Source organism: Desmodus rotundus, chromosome 7 (assembly GCF_022682495.2).
Source record: "Desmodus rotundus isolate HL8 chromosome 7, HLdesRot8A.1, whole genome shotgun sequence".
NCBI lineage: Eukaryota > Metazoa > Chordata > Mammalia > Chiroptera > Phyllostomidae > Desmodus > Desmodus rotundus.
In genome coordinates, this window is record NC_071393.1 from 15,280,399 (window position 1) to 15,301,569 (window position 21,171).

General features: G+C 50.2%; 1 protein-coding gene across 1 annotated transcript; it reads left to right on the top strand.

Moving 5' to 3' along the window:
* The first annotated feature begins 59 nt into the window (after positions 1-59).
* On the top strand, positions 60-20,434 carry SF3A1 (splicing factor 3a subunit 1). Its single transcript, XM_024566837.4, has 16 exons — positions 60-270; positions 3,457-3,578; positions 8,217-8,424; positions 9,524-9,781; positions 11,751-11,825; positions 12,556-12,706; positions 13,034-13,227; positions 14,121-14,238; positions 14,516-14,701; positions 15,378-15,499; positions 15,602-15,847; positions 16,606-16,813; positions 17,269-17,423; positions 18,637-18,738; positions 19,074-19,145; positions 19,949-20,434. Exons 1-16 carry the CDS (start codon positions 208-210, stop codon positions 20,048-20,050), a joined length of 2,382 nt encoding a protein of 793 aa, XP_024422605.1. The 5' UTR covers positions 60-207; the 3' UTR covers positions 20,051-20,434.
* Positions 20,435-21,171: the final 737 nt, after the last annotated feature.

A 21,171-nucleotide genomic window follows, 5' to 3' on the forward strand; every position in this document is an offset into this window, starting at 1 on the left:
GTGCCGGTCCTCCCTTGGGGATGGAGCGGAAATTACGTCTGGGAAAAGGGGAGGGCCTGGAAGTGCGTCAGCCTCGCCCCCTCGGTGACGGCTCGCTCGGCTGCCGCCATCTTGCGGACTTGCTATCCCACCGCTGCGGGAAATCTCCTTTGACGCCGCACTGCTCACCTACACGGAGGCGGCCTGGCAGCCCTGAGCGTCGCAGTCATGCCGGCGGGACCCGTGCAGGCGGTGCCTCCGCCGCCGCCCGTGGCCTCCGAGCCCAAACAGGTACCGTGCCCCCTTCACCTCCATCGGCAGCCTGACCCTAGGCCTAGGCGCGCCTCGCTTTTGCATCAAGAAGCGGCTACTAGCAGGGCTTAGAAGGACTGCAAGCCCCAGGATGCCGTGCGCTGCCTTCTGGCCGCGAGCTGAGCTCCCTGGAACAGTGGTTCTCGAAGTGTGGCCTGCGGACCAGCATCACCTGGGAGTTTATTAGAAATGCAGAGTCTGTGTAAAGTACAACGTAAGAAATAGTAATATTGCAATAACCGTATATGGTGCCAGGTAGAAATATCGAAGCAACACTTTGTAGCGTGTATGATTATCTAAGCACTATGCTGTATACCTGAAACCAATACAAATCAACATCGAATGTAACCTATAATTGAAAAATAAAATTAAATGTAAAAGAAGGCATACAGAGTCTCCACTGCCAAATCTTCTAATAGGAGTCTACATTCTAACAAGATCCCAAGGTGCTTCATTAAAGTTTGAGAAACATTGATCCAGCCCATCTACTGGTTTTGTGTCGCAGTTGTGCCCACCGACCCCCAGCCTTTGCCTAGTAATCCCTAGTTTCCCAGCCTGCAGGGTACAGCTTTGAATATGAATTCTTCTGCATCTACCAGGTGCTTAGTCTAAGCCAGACACTGAGCCAGGCTCCCTGGTTACTGGAGTGAGTGATGCACAACTGCTGCCTTGGTAGAGAGCTAGCTCATAGACCAGCGAGGAGATAGGGACATGTGAATATTCCACAAACGTGTGTTGCCCCATCACTCTGAATAATACGGTTCCAGACAGTCCTTTAAAAAGGATCACAATTAGCGGAGGGGGGAAGATGTAAATAATCGCAGTATGGTATGATTTGTTAAGGAAACAGTAATCTAATCAGCATTGCTGGTGGAGGGGAGATTGAGGTAGGTGAATCGTAGGGCAGGAGAGGTCAATAGCTTTTAGAAGGATGAATAGGAATTCCGCATGTAGGTGACTGGGGGAAGGAAACGGTATTCCTTATTCATTCAGCCAACATTGAGCAAAAGTTGTAGGCTGACCGCTGCTTTGGGTTCAGAATGCTGTGGAGAACAGGACGGAAGTCCACACCCTTTCCACCATTGAAGTACCTCTGTGCCCCCCAGTATTTTCCCAGTCACTGGGGGGAAATAAACAAGGTGATACCAGATAATGAGTGGAAAGGCACTAATGGAGGAATCAGATGGTGCTTCTGATCAAGGGTAGGTAGTGTGATTGAAACATAGTTCTGGGAAGTGGTAGCGGAGATGCGATTCTGAGGATTTGGACATTTCCTAGTAGACAGTGGAGAGAAAAGGGAGGATTTTAAGGAAGATAATGACATGTTTGTGTTTCAGAAATTCAGGTAGGTAGGCAGTGATGTGGACAATTGCCAGAAGGTTAGGGGGTTCGTCACTGTATTCAAAAGATGTTGAGTGCCTGGCTAGATTGGGGGGCCGGGGCAGCGGGTTTAATGATAAACTCATGTCACCAAATGGCTGATAGTACAGGCTGTCTGGCCAGAGTGGGCCAGAGTGATGTGTTAGAAATCTGGTTCTGCTGCCATTTGGGCCAGTTAAGTCCTCTATTCCTCAGTTTTGTCATCTGTGAAATGGAGATAATTAAAGTACTTCCCTCCCAGGGCTCTGATAAAAGCTAATATATTCGCAGTGCTTAGAAAAGTGGATGGCACCTACTCTGTGCTTGATAAATGTTATTGTCACTGAATTTGGAAACTGAGGAAAAAGGAGGAGGTCCAAGTTTCTGGCCTGGTTGGCCAGGTGCCTTTTTGGCCATTCATGAGGAAGGAGGTTAGAGATGACCAGCGCGCCTAGGAATCGACTGATCTAGAGCTCTGGCACACACAGTGACCTGGGACATCAATTTGGATGGGATTATTCAGGCTAGAGGTGCTGGAGGAAATGCAGGAAGTGGTTGTGAGTACTTGAGGACAGCGTGAACACTGAAGAGAACCAAGAACAGAATTTTGGGGATGCCCAACATTTTAGGGTAGGCGGTGAAACAGACCAGGAAGGAAACTTGAATGGTGAGCAAGAAGGAAAGACAGGTGAGAATAGGGCCTGGGAGTGGAGGAGTGGAAAGTTTCGTAAAGGAGTGGTCACTGATCACACAGCCAGATAACTGCTGTACTTGGCTCTAGGCAGTTGTTTTTGACTTTGGCAAGAGGACTTGAAATGGACCGGGACCAAATGGGAGGTGAGGAATTGGGAACGGGGAGGCTGAGAGAACGTAGGATGTTCAGCTAGCGTAGGGGAAGGGGGGTGGGGGGAGGAGGCAGAAAGGAACATGAGGGCAAGGAAGAAACTTTACTTTTCTTTTTTTTTTTTTTTTTAAGAGCAATTTTTTTTAAACAACTTTTATTTATTTATTTTTAGAGAGAGGGAAGGGAGGGAGAAAGAGAGAGAAATATCAGTGTGTGGTTGCCTCTCATGTGGCCCCCACCGGGGACCTGGCTTGCAACCCAGGCACGTGCCCTGACCGGGAATCGAACCGACAACCCTTTGGTTTGCAGCCTGCACTCAATTCACTGAGCTACACCAGCCAGGGCGAAACTTTACTTTTCTAAGATGAGAGACTTGACCCTTTGTTTACTAAAGCAAGACTGGTGAGGAACGAATATTAGAACTGAGGGGCAGTTGATGCTGAGTGTTCCAGTGCAGATTCCCAAGTCGTTTGAGCATTGAGTGGTGGTGAAGACTGTGGAATGGACGCAGAGGGAAAGGGCGTTTAAGGCAGGAGGAGCTGCCCTCAAAGAGTTTCCTGTTCCTTCATTTGGCAGACAATCACTAAATATCCCTTGCCGGGCACACCCCTTGGTGTGGGGGCCTTCTGGATTCAGGAACATGGTTTCTCAGAATGCGGTCAGAGACCCTCTGCCTCTGAATCTCCCGGTCACGTAGTAAAAACTCGTATCCCCGGTGTCACTGACACAGTCCAGCTGGCAGAGCCCGAAAAGTTGTTTTTTTATTGATTCCCCAGGAGGGCCCCTGACAAGCACAGTGCAGTTAAGAGAACCACTCTTCTAGAGCAGAGGACTGTACCCCAAAGGAAGTCTGTGGGAGAGAGTCTCATGCTCTCAGTAATAGCCTAGAAGGGTTTAATCTGCGGATTTGGGGGCCCAGCCCCAAACCAGGGACTTCAAGACTGTATTTTCTTTTTCCACAGCCCACAGAAGAAGAAGCCTCTTCAAAGGAGGATTCTGCCCCTTCCAAGCCAGTGGTGGGGATTATTTACCCTCCTCCCGAGGTCAGGAATATTGTTGACAAGACTGCCAGCTTTGTGGCCAGGTAACATAGCTACTTCTGCTCACGTGGCTTATGGGTGGGTTTTAGCACCAAGAGCTCCTAAATGCGCACAGGTTAACACCGGGTTCCGGAGAGGTGCTGCTAGGCTGGCACTCCAGCGGCATCAATGGTTAATGCACCTTTGAAGACACAAGTCATCTGAGCAATTCATTCACCTGTCAGGGACACTGAGGCCACAGGCCTGATGATGCCAGTAGAGAGGCGCTGTCAGCGTAGGCCCATTGGCTCATCTGATACCACAGCGTGGCTGTGAGTGGGCAGTGGTCAGGACTGGCATCTCTGATGCGACAAGGCAGTGGCAGAGTGTGAGTCACACCCAGCCCCAGAGTCGCCAGGAACCTGTGCTTCCAAAACAGGCCTGAGGAAATGCCTGGAAAGTTGTTTTGTCCCGGAGAGTATGTGTATCTCTGTCTGGCCTGAGGAAGACAGAAAAGGGGGTTGATCATTCTCATTGGGCAAGGACTGCATTCCCCAGAGCCTCAGGTGACCCTCCTGCGAAGGAGTGAAATGCCACCTCAGGGTTGTTGTGAGGCAGGAATGAGGTAATGGGACTGAACACAGTTCAGGTACACCATGCAGCTGTTGGCTGTCATCTCCGAGGGCTCGGAAATCAGCCGAGTTCCTCCTGTCCACGCCACCCGCCCCGGGCCCATTCATGCTTGTACTCACGCATCCTCAGATGATGGCCACTTGACTCCAGAGGTCAGCACATCCCCGGTTTAGGGCATTTAAAGTATTCCTTTGGCAGCCAGCCGGCCACATCCAGCCTACAGATCTTGTTGTTTGTCTTTGTGATATATTTTTTTAACTGTAATTGGTTATCACTTTTTTCCTTCCTTCCTTCCTTCCTTCAAGAGGGAGAGGGAGAAAGTGAGGGAGAGAAACCTCGATGGGTTGCCTGTCGGATGCGTCCCCACCAGGGACCGAACCTGTAGCCTAGACATGTGCTCTGACCAGGAATCAAACTGGCAGTGACCTGTTGCTTTGCAGGACGACACCCAACCCATTGAGCCACACCAGTCAGGGCGGGTTACCAGTTTTTAAAAATGAGGAGATTGTACAGTGGAACTGGATTTCTGGCTTCTCTTGACAAACTGGACAACTGCATTCATGGAGGCAGTAGCTGGCCCTGAGCCGTCCTCAGGGCATTTGCTGTCCGGGGGGCCACGCCTTGACCTCTGAGGCTGCATCCCCATCGTAATACATCATTCAGTAGGTGTATTCCTTTCCCAGCCTCCTAATTAAATGAAGTATAGAAAGAGCTTATTCTGGTTATCGTCTCTATTGTGTCAGGTGCCATGCAGATTCATCTCATCCCATTTCAAGGGCTTTGATTTACCTGGGTGTTGGGTTAAAAGTGTGCTGTTCTTGATAGAACATTATCAGGCCATGCCAAGTGTAGGGCAGCAGGTGTTGTATTTATGATAAATGTTTAATGTCTCATAGCAACACTCCTGCTTCCCCTTTCCCCCTGATATTTTAAAAACAATAAATAGGAAAAGGGTGTTGGAGGAAGAATCAACACAATTTGCTACCAGAATAGTTTTTGCTAGCTGTTTTCACTTTTTCCTATTTCCTTCTGGCCCTTGGCATCCTTTTTTAGATCCTTGCAGTACTAGGGGAGATGCTTTCACATCCTGCTTTTCCTTTTGTGCCGTGCTGTAGGCATTTGCCCGCGTTGCTTCGGGCTCTGACGCCGCGCGGCCCTCTCTAGAGAGGCTGCTCCGTGCGGAAGCCATGGCTTTCCTCAGCTTGGCCACATCCGCTATCTTCTCCTTGGAGATTGTTTCCAACACTTCAGTTTGGCACATGCAGCTGTGGGGAAGTTTCTGAGCATTTTCTTTCCTTTTTCGATAGTTTCCTTAGAAGAAAATTGTGTGGTACGTTATGATACATTACTGCCTGAAAGAGAATTTTTGAAGTTTTCTTAAACATTGTGTCAAGTAGCTTTCCAATAATTTTCTGCCAACCTCTTCTGCCCCAGAAATAGTAGTCTGTCCAAGTTCCCTTAAAAATAAACCTATACATCTGTACTCGGCATCTATTTTTGGCTGTGATGATGGCCTTGTAGGCATTTCTAACGTCTCTGAGCTTGCTTTTGTTTGCGTTGCAGTGAAGGGACAGATCAGCATCTCACTCTGGAAAAAGCAAACATGCGGGACTCTGCTTCATTTCTTCAGGGTTCGTACATAGTGATTGATGGAGCATATAGTAAAAATCAACCAGTACAGTTTTCCAGAAGAAGGTTTTTTCTATGTGGGTTAGGTATTCCCTTTTCTGCATTTTCCTGTCAAGGAACTGAAGTGGAAATAACCCTCACAAGTCCTACCAGCTGCATTGAGTCAGAATCCTGTCTCATTTCTGTTGAAATCTATTCCTTGTGTGAAAGGATACAATTCTAAAATTAACATTCCACTAATTTAAAGCAGCAGAGGAGCTGGGAATTAACATGGCTGCATTTTCATTGTTTTAACCTTTCAGATTGTTCCCAGATATGGCGAGGTTGTGGCTTCAGAGGCGGTAATAGAGGGGACAACCAGAGCCCCTCTCTCTAGCAGCCCTGTTTCTGCCCTGGGCATTTGCTGGATTTCGTGACCGAGTGTTAGCAGTATTCAAGTGTGCCTTCACTCTCCTCCTCGTGTGTAGTCGGCATTGTTTAAGGAGTGGGACAAATGATTCTTCCTCGCGCATGAGGTTCTAGTTGGACTAATTCACTGTTAAACTGAGACCTCATGGTGTTGGTCATGCCACAGAGTGTGACCAGAGTGTGGGGGAGCTGGCCTGGATGCTGATGACCACCACCACGGCACTGATCTTTACGGTGGCTAACCTGGGGCTCAGCATTGTCTGTACCCTGTCTGCCCCCCCATCTTCAACTGACAGGGCCAGGGTGTGGAAGTCTGACGAGAGCGGAGCAGCCGGGTGCCCAGCAGCCCCTGGAGCTGCCCACTGGTGTGCTTAGGACACCTCTGAGTGCCGGCTCTGGCTGCAGGAGCGACGGAAGCCCCGCCATCATCTGCTAATGCGCAGACCGTCTGATGTTTATGGAAAAGCCTGATTGTATAGGAGTGACAGCTCGTTCATTTGCAGGCCACTGTGTGATTCAAGAAGACTTTGCATCTCCTTAACTAATTTGATCTTCTTAGTACTTCAAGATAGAGATCGTAGTAGACACATTTCACATGTGGAAAATCGAGTCAAAGAGAAGTTTGGTAATTTGGTGCTCGGTAGTGAACCCCAAACTTGACCATGTTCTGATCTTGTGTCTTTAAAGTTAGTGCACTTTCCTACTGACACACATACAGGGTGGGGCAAAGTAGGTTTACAGTTGTGAGTAGATGAAGCAGGGTGTATTTTTATGTTTTTATTTGTTGTATTATCTTCCATATGAACAACTATAAGCCTATTTTTGCCACACTATGTATGTGTGACACCTTGCATATTGCTATTGGGACTCTTAAAAAAGAGTCCCAATGACCCTTAGCACGCTTACTACTGACACAAGGTCAGCGAGTTCTAAAAAAAGAGACTTTTTTTCTTTTTATTCTGAGGTTATTAAAGGCATGCAAGCTGGGGACATAGGGTGTGTGTGCAAAACTGCCCTGGGTCCAGAGAGAGATGGGAGACCCCCGGCACATCTCACTGCTCCCTGTCATCTGCCTGTGCCTTACCCAGCAGCATAGGTTTGCGTCCTTGGAGACTGTTTCCAGTCTGGGCCTCACCCATTAGGCAATGGGGTGGTTTTAGGTAGTACTTAGTTGAGACATAAATACAGTTGTCCACATTTTCATGGGGTTTTTTTTTTCATTCCTCCTCGTTACCCAGAGGACAGAGCCTCAGTCTGGTGCCAGTGTGGCTTTGACGCCTCTCCCGCACTCGGTGACTCCCCCTTTTTAACCAGGAGAGCTGGCCTCAGTCACAGCGAACTTGCAGCTAACTTTAACAATACTATTACTTTGTTTTCATTGTACTTAATTTTAAGTCTGCCTTTTGTTAGTAAAGCCATACTGATTTTTTTAAGTAACTAGTGTTTTTTTTTTTTCTTTAATTAAGTGTTTTATTTTGTATTTTTTTAAAGAATTAATTTATTTATTTTTAGGGGAAGGGAGGGAGAAAAACATCAATGTGTGGTTGCACTCATGCAGCCCCTACTGGGGACCCGGCCTGCAACCCAGGTTATGCCCTGACTAGGAATCAAACCAGTGACCCTTTGGTTTTCAAGCCAGCACTCGATCCGCTGAGCCGCCCCAGGCAGGTCACCATACTGATTTTTATTTGAAGTAATAATATATGCCTTCCTTTGTAAGTACATTATTAAAAGTAAATAAATCTTTTTTTTTTTTTTAAAGCAATAGTTCAGGTGGTTTTTTGGAAATGGCGAGGCTGGCAGAGGAGCTGCAGGAATGATGAAGTCTGGTAGACCCTGTGGTGGAGGAGGCCTGGGCCAGGCCAGAGGAGACAGATGGCACTGGCCTCTGGTAGCAGGAGTCTCTAGGAAGACCTCTGCTGTGCTGAGAGATGGACTAGTTTGAGCGATGGGTGGGGCAAGAAGGTGGCTTCAACTTCTGGGTCTCAGCAGTTGCAAGGATTGTGGTGTTAACTCTTTTTTCCTCTTTCTAGAAATGGACCTGAATTTGAAGCTAGGATACGACAGAATGAGATCAACAACCCCAAGTTCAACTTTCTCAACCCCAATGACCCTTACCATGCTTACTACCGCCACAAGGTCAGCGAGTTCAAGGAGGGGAAGGCTCAGGAGCCCTCGGCCGCCATCCCCAAGGTCATGCAGCAGCAGCAGCAAGCCACCCAGCAGCAGCTGCCTCAGAAGGTTGGAGCCAGTCCCTCCCCTCACGTCCCCAGGCCTGAGAGGGAGGGGCCAGGACAGGGAGGGAGGGGGGAGTAAAGAATTCTGCTATCCAAACTGCACGCCACCCAAGGAGAGAGTGAGGTTTTAGTCCCATGTTACAGAGGCAGATGTTGAGGCTCAGAAAGCACAGTCTTGCTGACAGTTGGCATCTTTTTAGCTCTGCTCGTCAAGCGCCCTGCACAGTGCTTCGAGGGCCGTTTCATTGGCACCTCATAGGGGCTGCATGAGGAGGCCAGGAAAGCAACTGTTGTACAGATAGGGAATCTGAGGCTCGGGGAAGCGCGATTTACTTTGAAGCCCACGTTCTCAGCCCCCTCTCTTTGCCTTGCCAAGGCGTGTGGTCCTTTCTTGTGCCATCATTCTGTCTCACCTTCCCAGGGCCCCTTTGTCCAGCCTGCCCTAATGCCCCTCAGCACTAGGTCCAGAACGAGGGACAGTTAGGGTTTTCAGTGAGGACAGGAAGGGCCGGCACATTTTGCTTCCTGTGTAGACCTGGACTGGTCTCTTTTCTTTGCTCTGTCCCTGAACCGTGGTGGCAAAGGCTGCTCCTCGTTTTACAGTGGGAAGTAAAGGTTGACGTTGGTTCTGGGACTTTGCATTGCAATTCACTGCTCCTAGGGCCTCAGGCTACTTCAGTTTTCTCATCTATAAAAAGGATTCACGGGACCTTTTCGCTCCACCTCATGGTTCATGTGGAGGCCGGATGAGGTAACAAATGTGTAAGTCCTTCATCCAGTGAGGCTCTCTGCACACTTACAGGCCTACTGCGTCCTCTGTCCCCCTCAGTTGGGATTTCAGAAGCTTTATTCCCATCAGATCTCCTGCTACCCAGTTTTGGCCTTCGATTTCAGAGCAACAGCAGAGATACAGGAGGGCATGGATCTCACTAGAAGCCTTTCAGGTTGTTGAAGCCACAGTCGGCCAAGAAATCACTGCTCATATGAGTTGGGATGCTCTCCCACCATGCGCCAGTGCTGTACACATCATCGACAGAGTCAGAGCCCTTTCTAGAGCCAGTGCACCCCTGCACCTCCTGCCTCACACACCTTCTGCGTCGTAGGTCCAGGCCCAGGTGATCCAAGAGACCATCGTACCCAAAGAGCCCCCTCCCGAGTTTGAGTTCATCGCAGATCCGCCCTCCATCTCAGCCTTTGATCTGGATGTGGTGAAGCTGACGGCTCAGTTTGTGGCCAGGAATGGGCGCCAGTTTCTGACCCAGCTGATGCAGAAGGAACAGCGCAACTACCAATTTGACTTCCTCCGCCCACAGCACAGCCTCTTCAACTACTTCACGAAGCTGGTGGAACAGTATACCAAGGTGCCTGGTCAGGGTGGGGCCGGGGTGCTGGGCCCCAGGGAAGGAAGGCATTTTCTCTCACCGTCTCCAAGCACAGTGTTCCTCTATGGTGCCCCTAGGCGAATGTTAAAATGTCATTTCCGTGTGAAATCTTGATTTCTATTCAGTTTTCCCTTTTAAATGCAACATTGGCTGCTGTTTGTAAAGGGAAATGAAATGTGTGATTCATAACTGCCATCAGGGGAGTGCCTGCTATGTGATGGGCCAAGTGGTGCTAACTGCTTTTAAGTACATTTAAATTTTCAGGTTCCTAGCGTGAGGCCTGAGAAGGAAACTAGGCCTTCATAATTGTCTCTTATTAACCAAGTTAATCCTCACAAGAACCCTTGAGGTGTCCCCCCCCCACTTTTTCAAAAGCAGGAACAGGCTCAGAAAGGTGAAGTCACTTATTCACGGTCTCTCAGCTAATAAGTAGCTACAGTGAAATTTAATCCAACGTTTGATTCTGCAGCCAGTTACTTTTCACACTAAAATATACAATACTTAAATTAGAAATATCTTTTAAATAGACATTGGGAAACAATTTAACATAATATAGCTAGTATTTGAGTACTTACATATGCAGCATCTTATTTAATCCCTAAAACCTGTAAGGTTGCCATTGTTATTATACTCATTTTACAGAAGAGGAAACTGAGGCACAGAGATGTTAAGTTGGCCAGCATCACACAGCTACTAGGTCACAGAGCTGGCATTTTTACTTCAGACCCCAAATCCTAATTATCATAGTGCATTGTTGCAATCAAGAATCTGGGCAAGTCAGTACTGGCATTTAAAATGATCGTATCGTTAATGTGTACGCTGCTATACATTTTCCTGTGGTGTGGGGATTTTTTTGGGGGGGGTATATCTGTTCTTGATATCTAGAAATAATATGTTAAAGATCTGATTTTAAAGAATTCACAATGATTTCCTATAACTTAACTCACTCTGTGTAAGTAGAAAGAATTACAAAAATTTGTGTGTTTAGAAAAGGACCAAATCCTGAAGTTAGCACCTCAAATAACAATCATCGACGGTCCAAAGCCAGAGGATTACTGTAATTTTATAGTATCAGTTTTAAGCGAGTCCTGGGTTAATATCTCCTAGTGGACTGCCTCAGGGGTGAAAGGTCTCCAGATTTCTTGTTCTTTACTTTCCTGTTCCTTCTCCCTCCGAACTTGGGTGTTGACATTTAGTACTCTAATTTGAGGGCACTGGTGTCCGTCTCTACCCACGGGGCCCCTAGGAGCAGATCGATGACCGGGGTAGCAGTACAGGCAGGATGGGGCAAGGCTGAGCCACTTTGCTAGTGATGATAGGTAATGTTGGGGCAGTTGGAATGACTGGCTATTTTGAGAAAAGCCAGCAAATATACATTGTATGTCAGACACTATTCCAGGTTCTGGAGATATAATAGTGAAAAAAAGACAGAAATCTGTCTTTGTGGAGTTTTCCGGTCCTTTGAGGGGGTGACAAGTACAATCTCAGTGTATGTCAGATGGGGATAAATACTGTGGAGAAAAAGAAGGCAGGGGTGGGAATGTAGGGAGGTGGGGTCAGTGGCTGTGGTCTTAAATGGGTTAGTCAGGGGAGGCCTGGTAGCATGTGCAGAAGGACAGGAGCAGGTCCGTGCGCTGAAAGCAGCCATCGCATACTGACCGTGTGCTGGATGTTCAGCCTGTGGTTTTGCATACTTAACTGCTAGTTCTTACAGCAACCTTTTAAGTTGATAGTGCCAACTTAAGTGGTGATATCACCATTTTGTAGAAGGAAACCAAGTTACAGAGGTTCAGTAACTTGCCCACAGTCACACAGCCAAGTGGAGCTGGGAATGGGACCCAGAATCCCACGCTTTCCCTTCTGTGCCTTTCCACAGGCCCAGGAAGGCCGCCTCTTTGTTCTGTGCTGTGATACACTGACAGCGGCATTAATAAGTTCTGTGTTTCAGATCCTGATTCCACCCAAAGGCTTATTTGCAAAGCTCAAGAAAGAAGCCGAGAACCCCCGGGAAGTTTTGGACCAGGTAAACTCAATTTCTTATAAACAGTTATTTATAACCAGTGCAAGTTATATTATGTGGGTTCCTTTTCCCATTTGTAAGTAATCTCTAAGGTAGTACCTTGTTATGTTCCAGACACAGTGGAGGAAAGAAAGGCCTTGTGGCTACAAAGGCCAAAGAAACCAGGATCCTGTGCTCCCTAACTTTCTGCTCTGCTCTCGGCCTCATTAGGTCTTCCTGTTTTCTACCCTCATTAGCAGCCCACTCCTAAACAGATTCTCCGGCGACAGATGCCCTTTGAAGCCCCAGGTCTTCAGAGTTGGGGACAGAGGGCACATTGGTGCTAGCTGTTCCAGACGGCTGCATGAGGTCTTGTTTCTCAGGCTCTCGGACTGCCACTTCTCTTGTGGGCACTTGGTTGTCGCACAGGCTTCCTGGGAGGGAGGCAGCTACCCTGTGAACACGGCCCCTTGCTAACTCAAGCAGAAATCTGAGGTTATGACAAATGGCTGGCCCTGGGGCCCAGGCAGAAGGTATCTGTGGCTTTCAGAATTTTCATCCTGTCCTGACTCTGGGCCTGGCTGAAAATAGATACAAATACCATAGTTCACTTCAAGTAGTTCCCCCTTTGTAGGCAGAGCAGCCTTTCTGTTGTAGAGGAGGTGCTGGCTTTAGTAAAGGCCTTGGAGGTGACATCCTTATCAGGAGCAGACCCTGATTCGGCTCAGCACCTCGCTGTTTTCCATCTCTTCAGGTGTGTTACCGAGTGGAGTGGGCCAAGTTCCAAGAGCGTGAGAGGAAGAAGGAAGAGGAGGAGAAGGAGAAGGAGCGGGTGGCCTATGCGCAGATTGACTGGCATGATTTCGTCGTGGTGGAAACAGTGGACTTCCAACCCAATGAGCAGGGTAAGTCTGTGACTCCAGATGGGGAGCCGGTGCTCAGAGCCGTCCTGGGAGAGCTCGTACAGGTGTTCCAGAGAGCAGCAGGATGCCTTAGGGGGCTTTGTCAGTGTCCGTTCCATCTCTGCTTCCAGAAGATTTCGGTTCTGTGACTGTCCCAATTAAACCTCAACACGTACTTACTGTATCAGACCTCGGATGGGCCCCTGGAGATGGGAGAAAAATCAGCCCCAGCTCTTGGGGAGCTCACAGTGTGGAGAGAGTAGATAGATGGGCCTATGACAAGGGACATCTGAGGAGGCCTCCCTTTGACTCTGGCTCGCCCTCACCCAGGGAACTTCCCTCCCCCTACCACCCCGGAGGAGCTGGGGGCTCGAATCCTCATTCAGGAGCGCTATGAGAAATTTGGGGAGAGTGAGGAGGTGGAGATGGAGGTCGAGTCTGATGAAGAGGATGAGAAGCAGGAGAAAGCAGAGGAGCCTCCTTCCCAGCTGGACCAGGATACCCAGGTGCAAGACATGGATGAGGTATGTCCCTGGGAAGGCCTGTGGGATGACCTTTCTCCCTGGAGCCCAAGGAGATGGGGGTGCTCTCCACCAGAGTCAGAGATCGAGCTCCCTCGTGATCCTCGAAGGGAGGCGTAGGTCCTGAATGAGACATCCTGACTGAGCAGCTGCCCAAACCCAGGCGGCACAGAGCCTCTTTCCAGCGTGGGCAACAAAGATTCATTCACAAGCAAGGATCTGAAAGCTGTGCCAGCCCTGTTCTTTGACTTTCCCCTTTTGCCCAGAGGCCCCGTTCCCCACCATCCCCACGCCAGCTCTCAGTTAGGGAACCCTCTATACCTCAAACCTTGATGCATTTGAGCTGAGGCCCAAGTGATCAGCAGTTCCCAGAGCTTTTTATAAGTGTAGCCTGTGCTTCTTTTTGGCCCCCTCTGCCCTCTTTGAGCCAGGCCTTCCAAGCAGGCATGGAGGCCCCAGAGCTAAGCTATTCTCCTCCCCTTGGAAAGAATTTGTGTGCAGCCCAAGAAGAAAGGCCCCTGTGTCTGTGGGAATTGACTTTCTCTCTCCCTCCCAGCATTACTCCATGAGCAGCAACCATTAAGCGCCACCTTGCTCCCCGCACCCCTCCCTGGCATGTTAAGTGCCCTTGGCCTCCTGGGACAGCCTGGTGCCAGCTGCTGGAAATGCCTGGGTGGAGTGTTAGCACCACAGCCCCTAGTGTTCCCATTCATGCTGTGAGGAAGTGGCTTGGCTGGCTGCCGGCTGGCCTCGGCTGCCCGGGGAGGCTTAGCACATGGACACTGGTAGGCAGGGCCCTAGGCAACCTGCCACCCTGAGAACCACCAGGGTTCAGCTGCAGAGAGGTGGTGGCTTCTCGCCCCCTCTTTGGGTCCTGCCACTGCTTTGCTTTCCAGGGTTCAGATGATGAAGAAGAAGGGCAGAAAGTGCCCCCACCCCCAGAGACACCCATGCCGCCTCCTCTTCCCCCAACTCCAGACCAGGTCATTGTCCGGAAGGACTACGACCCCAAAGGTAGGGTCTGCTTTTCTGCTCTCGTGTGTTCTTCAGACCTGTCCGTTTTTCGTATGGCTTGAGGTGGCTTATTAAAGGTACTGGTTGCCTTCTTTCCCAAGCCTTGCAGTGGGGAACAGGATACAGTCATCTCTGGTGCCCTGACAACTTGCCCAACTCCAGATACAATGGGGCACTGAACGGGTGTACTCGAATGAGTGAGGCATAAATAAAATAGCACCTGTTAACCCAGGCTGTCGCTCTGTGTTCTCACTCAGGCATCTCTGTTTCCTTTTAGCTTCCAAGCCCCTGCCTCCAGCCCCTGCTCCGGATGAGTATCTTGTGTCCCCCATCACGGGGGAGAAGATCCCTGCCAGCAAAATGCAGGAACACATGCGCATTGGACTTCTCGACCCCCGCTGGCTGGAGCAGCGAGATCGCTCCATCCGTGAGAAGCAGAGTGACGATGAGGTGTACGCCCCAGGTGAGGTGGGGGTTCCACCACCCAGTCCACACCCTTCTCTGACTCAGCCCTGACTCACTTTGGCCCACGGGAATCTCTCAACAACGATTAACTTGCTTTATGCAAACATAGAAAGCAACGATTGAGGTCAGCAAAAGCTTTTGAGGATAAGTGCAGCCTGTAATGCTACAGAGAACTCCCCATTTTCCAGGATGACTATAGACTCCTTCAAAGGCCGGCACCTGGCGAGGATGGCATGTGCCCATTGACGTCACAGAGCCAGGTCTGACCATAGCTGGGAGGGCCGCTCCAGCGAGCACCTGGAAATGAGAGCGCACACTGTGGTCCCATGACTGCTGTGAGAGAAGCAACCGATAGGGAGGAAACTGTCCCAGAGCTAGGACACCAGACTTTTAGTCCTGATTCTGCTGCTTGCCACTCACGTGACCCTGTCCTCTCAGTGGCCTTTCATAAGTCAATGAGTTGGACAAGCTCTGGGCTACAGGCTTATTTAGTGCTGATTGGGCAGCCTTCCTCAGGCTCAGAGGATAGGCATGCTGAGTTGGGATTCAGAGTGAGCCTTGTCCCATGGGACCAGCCTCTTCCACTCTACACCAGGAGAGCTGCTGCCTTGTCAGAAGGGCACCTGGTTTAGATTCCGTCTCTCGTTCCTTGTCTCCACTCTGACGATATCCAGGTCTGGATATCGAGAGTAGCTTGAAACAGTTGGCTGAGCGGCGTACTGACATCTTCGGGGTAGAGGAAACGGCCATCGGTAAGAAGATTGGCGAGGAGGAGATCCAGAAGCCAGAAGAAAAGGTGCAGTTTGGATATGTCCTGGTGCCTTTCCTACCCTCAGGCTCCCACACTGGGCTCAGTTTCAGGAGCCCTGACCAGCTGTGGCTTTGCTTTCCCTTTCAGGTGACCTGGGATGGTCACTCAGGCAGCATGGCTCGAACCCAGCAGGCTGCCCAGGCCAACATCACCCTCCAGGAGCAGATCGAAGCCATCCACAAGGCCAAGGGCCTGGTGCCAGAAGATGATACAAAAGAGAAGATTGGCCCCAGCAAGCCCAATGAAATCCCCCAGCAGCCACCGCCTCCATCTTCAGCCACCAATATACCCAGCTCAGCCCCACCCATCACCTCGGTGCCCCGGCCTCCGACAGTAAGCCAACAGCCACCTTGTCACTGATCTTTTAGAGCGTGGTCCTTGGGGTTGGACACTAGTGGGTAAGAAGAGCAACTGCCTTATAGCATGGCCCAAGTGCTGAATGGATCAAATAGAAAGAACCCTTTAATGGGAAGAAGCTCTAGCTTGACCTTCTGTCTTTGTGGGACAGGGAGGGAGGCAAGTGGTAGATGTATAAAGCAGGCTTGGGGCAGAGAAGGACTGCAGGGCTTAATGGGTGTTTGAGGACTGCTGGCTCATCCAGGAGGCTAAGTCAAGGTCAGCCTCTTCAGTGGCTTTTTCAGTATCTTCCATGAGCAGCTGGTTGAGTCTCAAGTGTAAAGAGTGTCACCCTGGGTGTATCTCAGCAAAGTTCCTGTTGGAGCCTGGGGTGAAGCTGCAGTCTCAACCCCAGGGGGCTGAGTTGGAACTGTCTAGCCCCCTCTTTTTTTTCTTTTTTAAGATTTTATTTATTTATTTATTTTGGTTGGGGGAGAAAAAGAGGGAGAGAAAGATCAATGTGCAAGAGAAACATTGGTTGCCTCTCACATGCCCGCAACCAGGGACCTGGCCCACAACCCTGGCATGTACTCTGACGAATCAAACCGGCGACCTTTTGCTTTGCGGGCAACACCCAACACACTGAATCATACCAGTCAGGGCCAGCCCCATCCTCAAAGTCTACAGGTGACCAGTTGCCAGCTGTGAGTCCAGCCTTGGCTCCCTATGACCTCTGGGTCCCTTCTCTCCCACAGATGCCACCTCCCGTCCGTACCACAGTTGTGTCCGCAGTACCCGTCATGCCCCGGCCCCCGATGGCTTCAGTGGTCCGACTGCCCCCAGGCTCAGTGATTGCTCCCATGCCGCCTATCATCCACGCGCCCAGGATCAACGTGGTGCCCATGCCTCCCTCAGCCCCTCCTATTATGGCACCCCGCCCACCCCCCATGATTGTGCCAACAGGTCAGTGTCTCTCATGCTGTAGTGCTAGCCGTTCCAGCTGGGGGCCTAGCCCCGAGGAGAGCCACGGCTTCCCTGTGTGAGAGATCCTTGAGCTTGGAGACGGGTAGCCACGGTTCTTGGAGGAGGAAGGCTGATTGGGCAGAGCTGGGGTTTGTGCACCCAGGAGAGTCAGGCCCCAGGCAGGTGCAGAGGCCTGACAGTGCTTATTGTCTGTAGGCACCCGCTCCATCCGTCAGTCCTGCCCCTCTTCCAGTCCCCTGCTGCCCATTTTGGGCAACCTCCTAGGTCCGCTTGCCAGGGAACTGCCTGGCTGCCAGACTCAGCAAGGAGTGGCCCTTCACACCTCTGACTGGGAGAAAGAGTAAACCTTTGCAATCTCCCCTTTCACTTCTCACCAGCCCTTAGTCCTGGGCCCCTTCCCCCACTCACACGGCTGCATATTCCTGTCCTTCCAGCCTTTGTGCCCGCTCCACCTGTGGCGCCTGTCCCAGCTCCAGCCCCAATGCCCCCTGTCCACCCTCCGCCTCCCATGGAAGATGAACCTGCCTCCAAGAAACTGAAGACAGAGGATAGCCTCATGCCCGAGGAGGAGTTCCTTCGCAGGAACAAAGTATGTGATCCCAGAGTGCTTCCTGTGGGCTACAGTGTATGGCTGGGGAGTCCAGTCCCACCTCAAACACTCCCTAGCCCACCCTTTTCTGTTTCCGCAGTTTTGGCTTCCAGGACCTAGGTCAGCCAGTGGAGGCCTGGGCAGGCTCCTGAGCACATACTAGATGCAGGGTCAGCAGCTGGAGGAGCAGACGGCAGTGGTGGTCCCCAGTGTGAACTGTGGTAGAGGCCAGCAGGGAGACCCAGCTGTGCAGGCAGCAGAACTTGGGTGTGAAAGGGACCCTAGAGCTGCGACTTACAACTTTTTGCATCTCGTGGCCCACATACACTAATTACTAAAATTCTTCAGCACACCAAAAAGTGTATTTTTTGCCAGTCTGACAAAAAAAAAAAAAAAAGGTATAATTTTGATTGCTTCACACTGGACAGCTGTTGTATTGGCTGTTGTCATTTTTTTATTTGACAGTCTAAAGTAAAAGAGGTCAGTGCCCCTGACTAGTCAGTCAGGAATTGCATGTTTTAAAAATTCTTTCGGCACACTGGTTGAAAATTGCTGTCCTAAAGGACCTTCTGGGTGCAGGTCTTAATTTCTTTGTGGCCTTCTCCTTAGAGCCATCCCTGCCTTTGTGGGGAGCCTGTTGGGGTGCTAGAAATACGGGGAGGATGCTGTTAGGCTCCAGTGAGGAGGCAGGAGCCCCACTCCCTGATGTTTCACTGAATCTCTTCCATTTTTTTCTGGTAGATTCCCACCTCTTCAGTACGCCAGGGCTGGAGTAGAGCTAGCATCATCCGGGCACTGTCCGTTTAGTGCTCACAGTGGTACTGTACCGTGCTGTGGCTGCGATCAGCTGCCTTACAGACATGGCATTGAGGCTCAAAGAACCCTGGTTAGGAGGGAAGCAGAATTGGGCACCCAGGTCTTCTGACCTCACTGTTCATATTCTTTTTCCCTGTGGTGATTCTTGGGATTTGCAGAGCATTTTCATGTCCCTTCTTCAGCTCCAGACACACCAGGAGGCAGGGTAGAGATCGTTTTAAAGAAGAGAAACCAAACCTTGTACAGTGTCACAAGTTGCATCAGTAGTGAACCAGGGGCCGGACTCCAGGAGCCCAGATGGAGAAGTGACATTGTCTAGACTGGCCCAGGAATAGGAGAGCACAGTTCCTGATGGGCACAGGGATCCCAGGCATAACAGCCACCTCCTGTTTTGCAGGGTCCAGTGTCCATCAAAGTCCAGGTGCCCAACATGCAGGATAAGACGGAATGGAAACTGAATGGACAGGTGCTGGTCTTCACCCTCCCACTCACAGACCAGGTATGAGTTGCTTCAGGGAAACCAAAGGGTCGGGGGCAGCTTCTTTTTTCTTTTCTTAAAAATTTATTTATTTCTAGAGAGAGGGGAAGGGAGGGAGAAAGAGAGGGAGAGAAACATGGATGTGTAAGAGATACATCGATCTGGTTGTCTCTCACATGCCCCCAAACTGGGGACCCAGCCCGCAACCTAGGCATATGCCCTGACTGGGAATTGAACCGGCGACCCTTCAGTTTGCAGGCCAGCGCTCAATCTACTGAGCCACACCAGCCAGGATGGGTCAGCTTCTTTAAGATGACCTTAGCAAGGGGGTGAATGACTTCTCCTTGGTCCTACAGGTCTCTGTTATCAAGGTGAAGATTCATGAAGCCACGGGCATGCCTGCGGGGAAACAGAAGCTGCAGTATGAGGTGAGTCAGGTGACTGGTCCTGCCTCTTGGGACCAAATACTTGTGCTGTCCCAGAAGCTAAATCCTCAATGGAACCAAAGGAGTGGGAAGACACCTGGATGTGGCCATCTGAGTACATCCTAGAAGGGATGGTGCAGGCTGGGAGTGCTGGGGCAGGTTAGCTTGACAGAGTGAGGCTCTGGAAGAGGCATAGCGTAGTAGTATTGTGTGGGGTCCAAAACACCCTCTGCCTCAATGACTGGGGTGGACTCTGGGGACCAGTACTGGGTGCGCTCTGGTGGGTTTCTGGTCTAGTGGCAGAGCCATCCCAGCCAGTGTGGTCTCAAGTAGTCTGACTTTGTGCGTGGACACGGAGGTGATGGTCCAGCTCAGCCTGGTGCTCCCCAGGTCTCACAGGGCCGCTGTATTCTCCCATTTTGGATTTTGACAAATTCCCACTCTGGGCCTCAGCTTTCTGCTCTGTAAATGAGGCTGCTGGACTAGTTGATCTGTAAAGGTCCTGTGATTTAAAGTTCTGTGGGATTGGTCAGGGCCAACTTCTTGGAGCGTTGACAAAAGGGAAGAGCATGGCCTAGTAGGAAGGAAGGAAAAGCAAAGCATTCTGGGAGGAACCAGAGACATTCAGCCCTGCCCTGTGCCTGCACAGTTGCCTTCCCCTCTCCCCGCACCCCGCACCAGTTGCCCCCAGCCTTCCTTCAGGCCTTTGTTCACTAAGTTCAGAGTGAATGGACGTTGGGAGTGAGCCTGCACAGTACGCTCCAGGCCAAATCAACCCGTGCTAAGACACACTGTCTGTTTTCCAGGGCATTTTCATCAAGGATTCCAACTCACTGGCTTACTACAACATGGCCAATGGTGCCATCATCCATCTGGCCCTCAAGGAGAGAGGCGGGAGGAAGAAGTAGAAGAGAGGACCCTGCTGTCGGGTCCCAGCCACGCCCTGTCCCAGACCCAGGAGACCCTGCCTTGTACATTTGTTTCCCTCTTTCTTAGTTTGGAAATTCAAATTGTCCTGCAGTTTCCTCCCCCTACCCCCTTCCCACATTAGTTAAGAGAGGGCTTCCTACACCACTCTCCTCCCCAGTGGTCTCTAGGATTCCTTTGTGTTCAAGTCTTGGTTTAAAGGAACTCATTTCTTCTAGCAGCCCGTTAGGAAATGTGAACCCAGGGATGTTCTGTGGGATAGTATCATCATGCCGATTGCACTTGCCTGATAGAATATGCTTGTTGTCGTCATTAATCATTTTGTATTTTGTCACAGGCTGTCTAATAAACCTGTTGGACCCTTATGTGAAGTCAGTGTCATAAGACTTATCTCTTGGTTACCTGCACCCTGTCCATGCTTGAGACGGGGAGCATGGCATGGTGCCTTGGGGCTCTTCTGCTCTGGGGAATGCTGGCTTTTAACTAACTTACCATCGAGTCTTTTTCACGAATCTTTCTTGAGAAGATAATACATTTATTGTCCTTTTAAAACTCTTGGACTCCCTAAAGGCATAGCCCTGTGTATTTAACAGACCAGTGCAGATGTCTTCAACATGCCAGCACCACAGAAGAACACGGGTTGGGGAGATGCAGTTCCTGGGATCACGCAGCCATGAGACATGCAGAGGAGACAGGGTAGCGGTTTCCTGCAGGCCGGACATCAGCTATCACCACACTGGCTCGCTGACCTTGGGCAGGTGGCTTGCCCTGAGCGAGCACAGGGACATGATGAGTTTTTTGAGTTTTTTTAAAAATTAGCCCTGACTATTGTGGCTCAGTAGGTTGGCTATCATCTTGCAAATCAAAAGGTTGCCTGTTGGATTCCGGTCAGGGCACGTGCCTGGGTTGCAGGTTCGTGTCCTGGTCAGGGCAAGTACAAGAGGCAATCAATCAATGCGTGTCTCCCTCTCTTTCTCCTTCCCCCTCTCTCTAAAAATAAATAAAATCTTTTAAGAAATATATTTATTTTAAAAATACATAATTCTGAGGCCATGAACTGTTCTAAGGACTATAAAGTTTAACCAATTCACCTCTGTCTTAA

What these genes read in the sequence shown, in the direction of transcription:
- SF3A1 (XM_024566837.4), top strand. Translation starts at nt 208, where the DNA reads ATGCCGGCGGGACCCGTGCAGGCGGTGCCTCCGCCGCCGCCCGTGGCC. An exon ending in TCCAGAAGCCAGAAGAAAAG is followed by an intron (nt 15,500 to 15,601) that starts GTGCAGTTTGGA and finishes TTTCCCTTTCAG; the next exon opens with GTGACCTGGGATGGTCACTC. An exon ending in CGGTGCCCCGGCCTCCGACA is followed by an intron (nt 15,848 to 16,605) that starts GTAAGCCAACAG and finishes TCTCTCCCACAG; the next exon opens with ATGCCACCTCCCGTCCGTAC.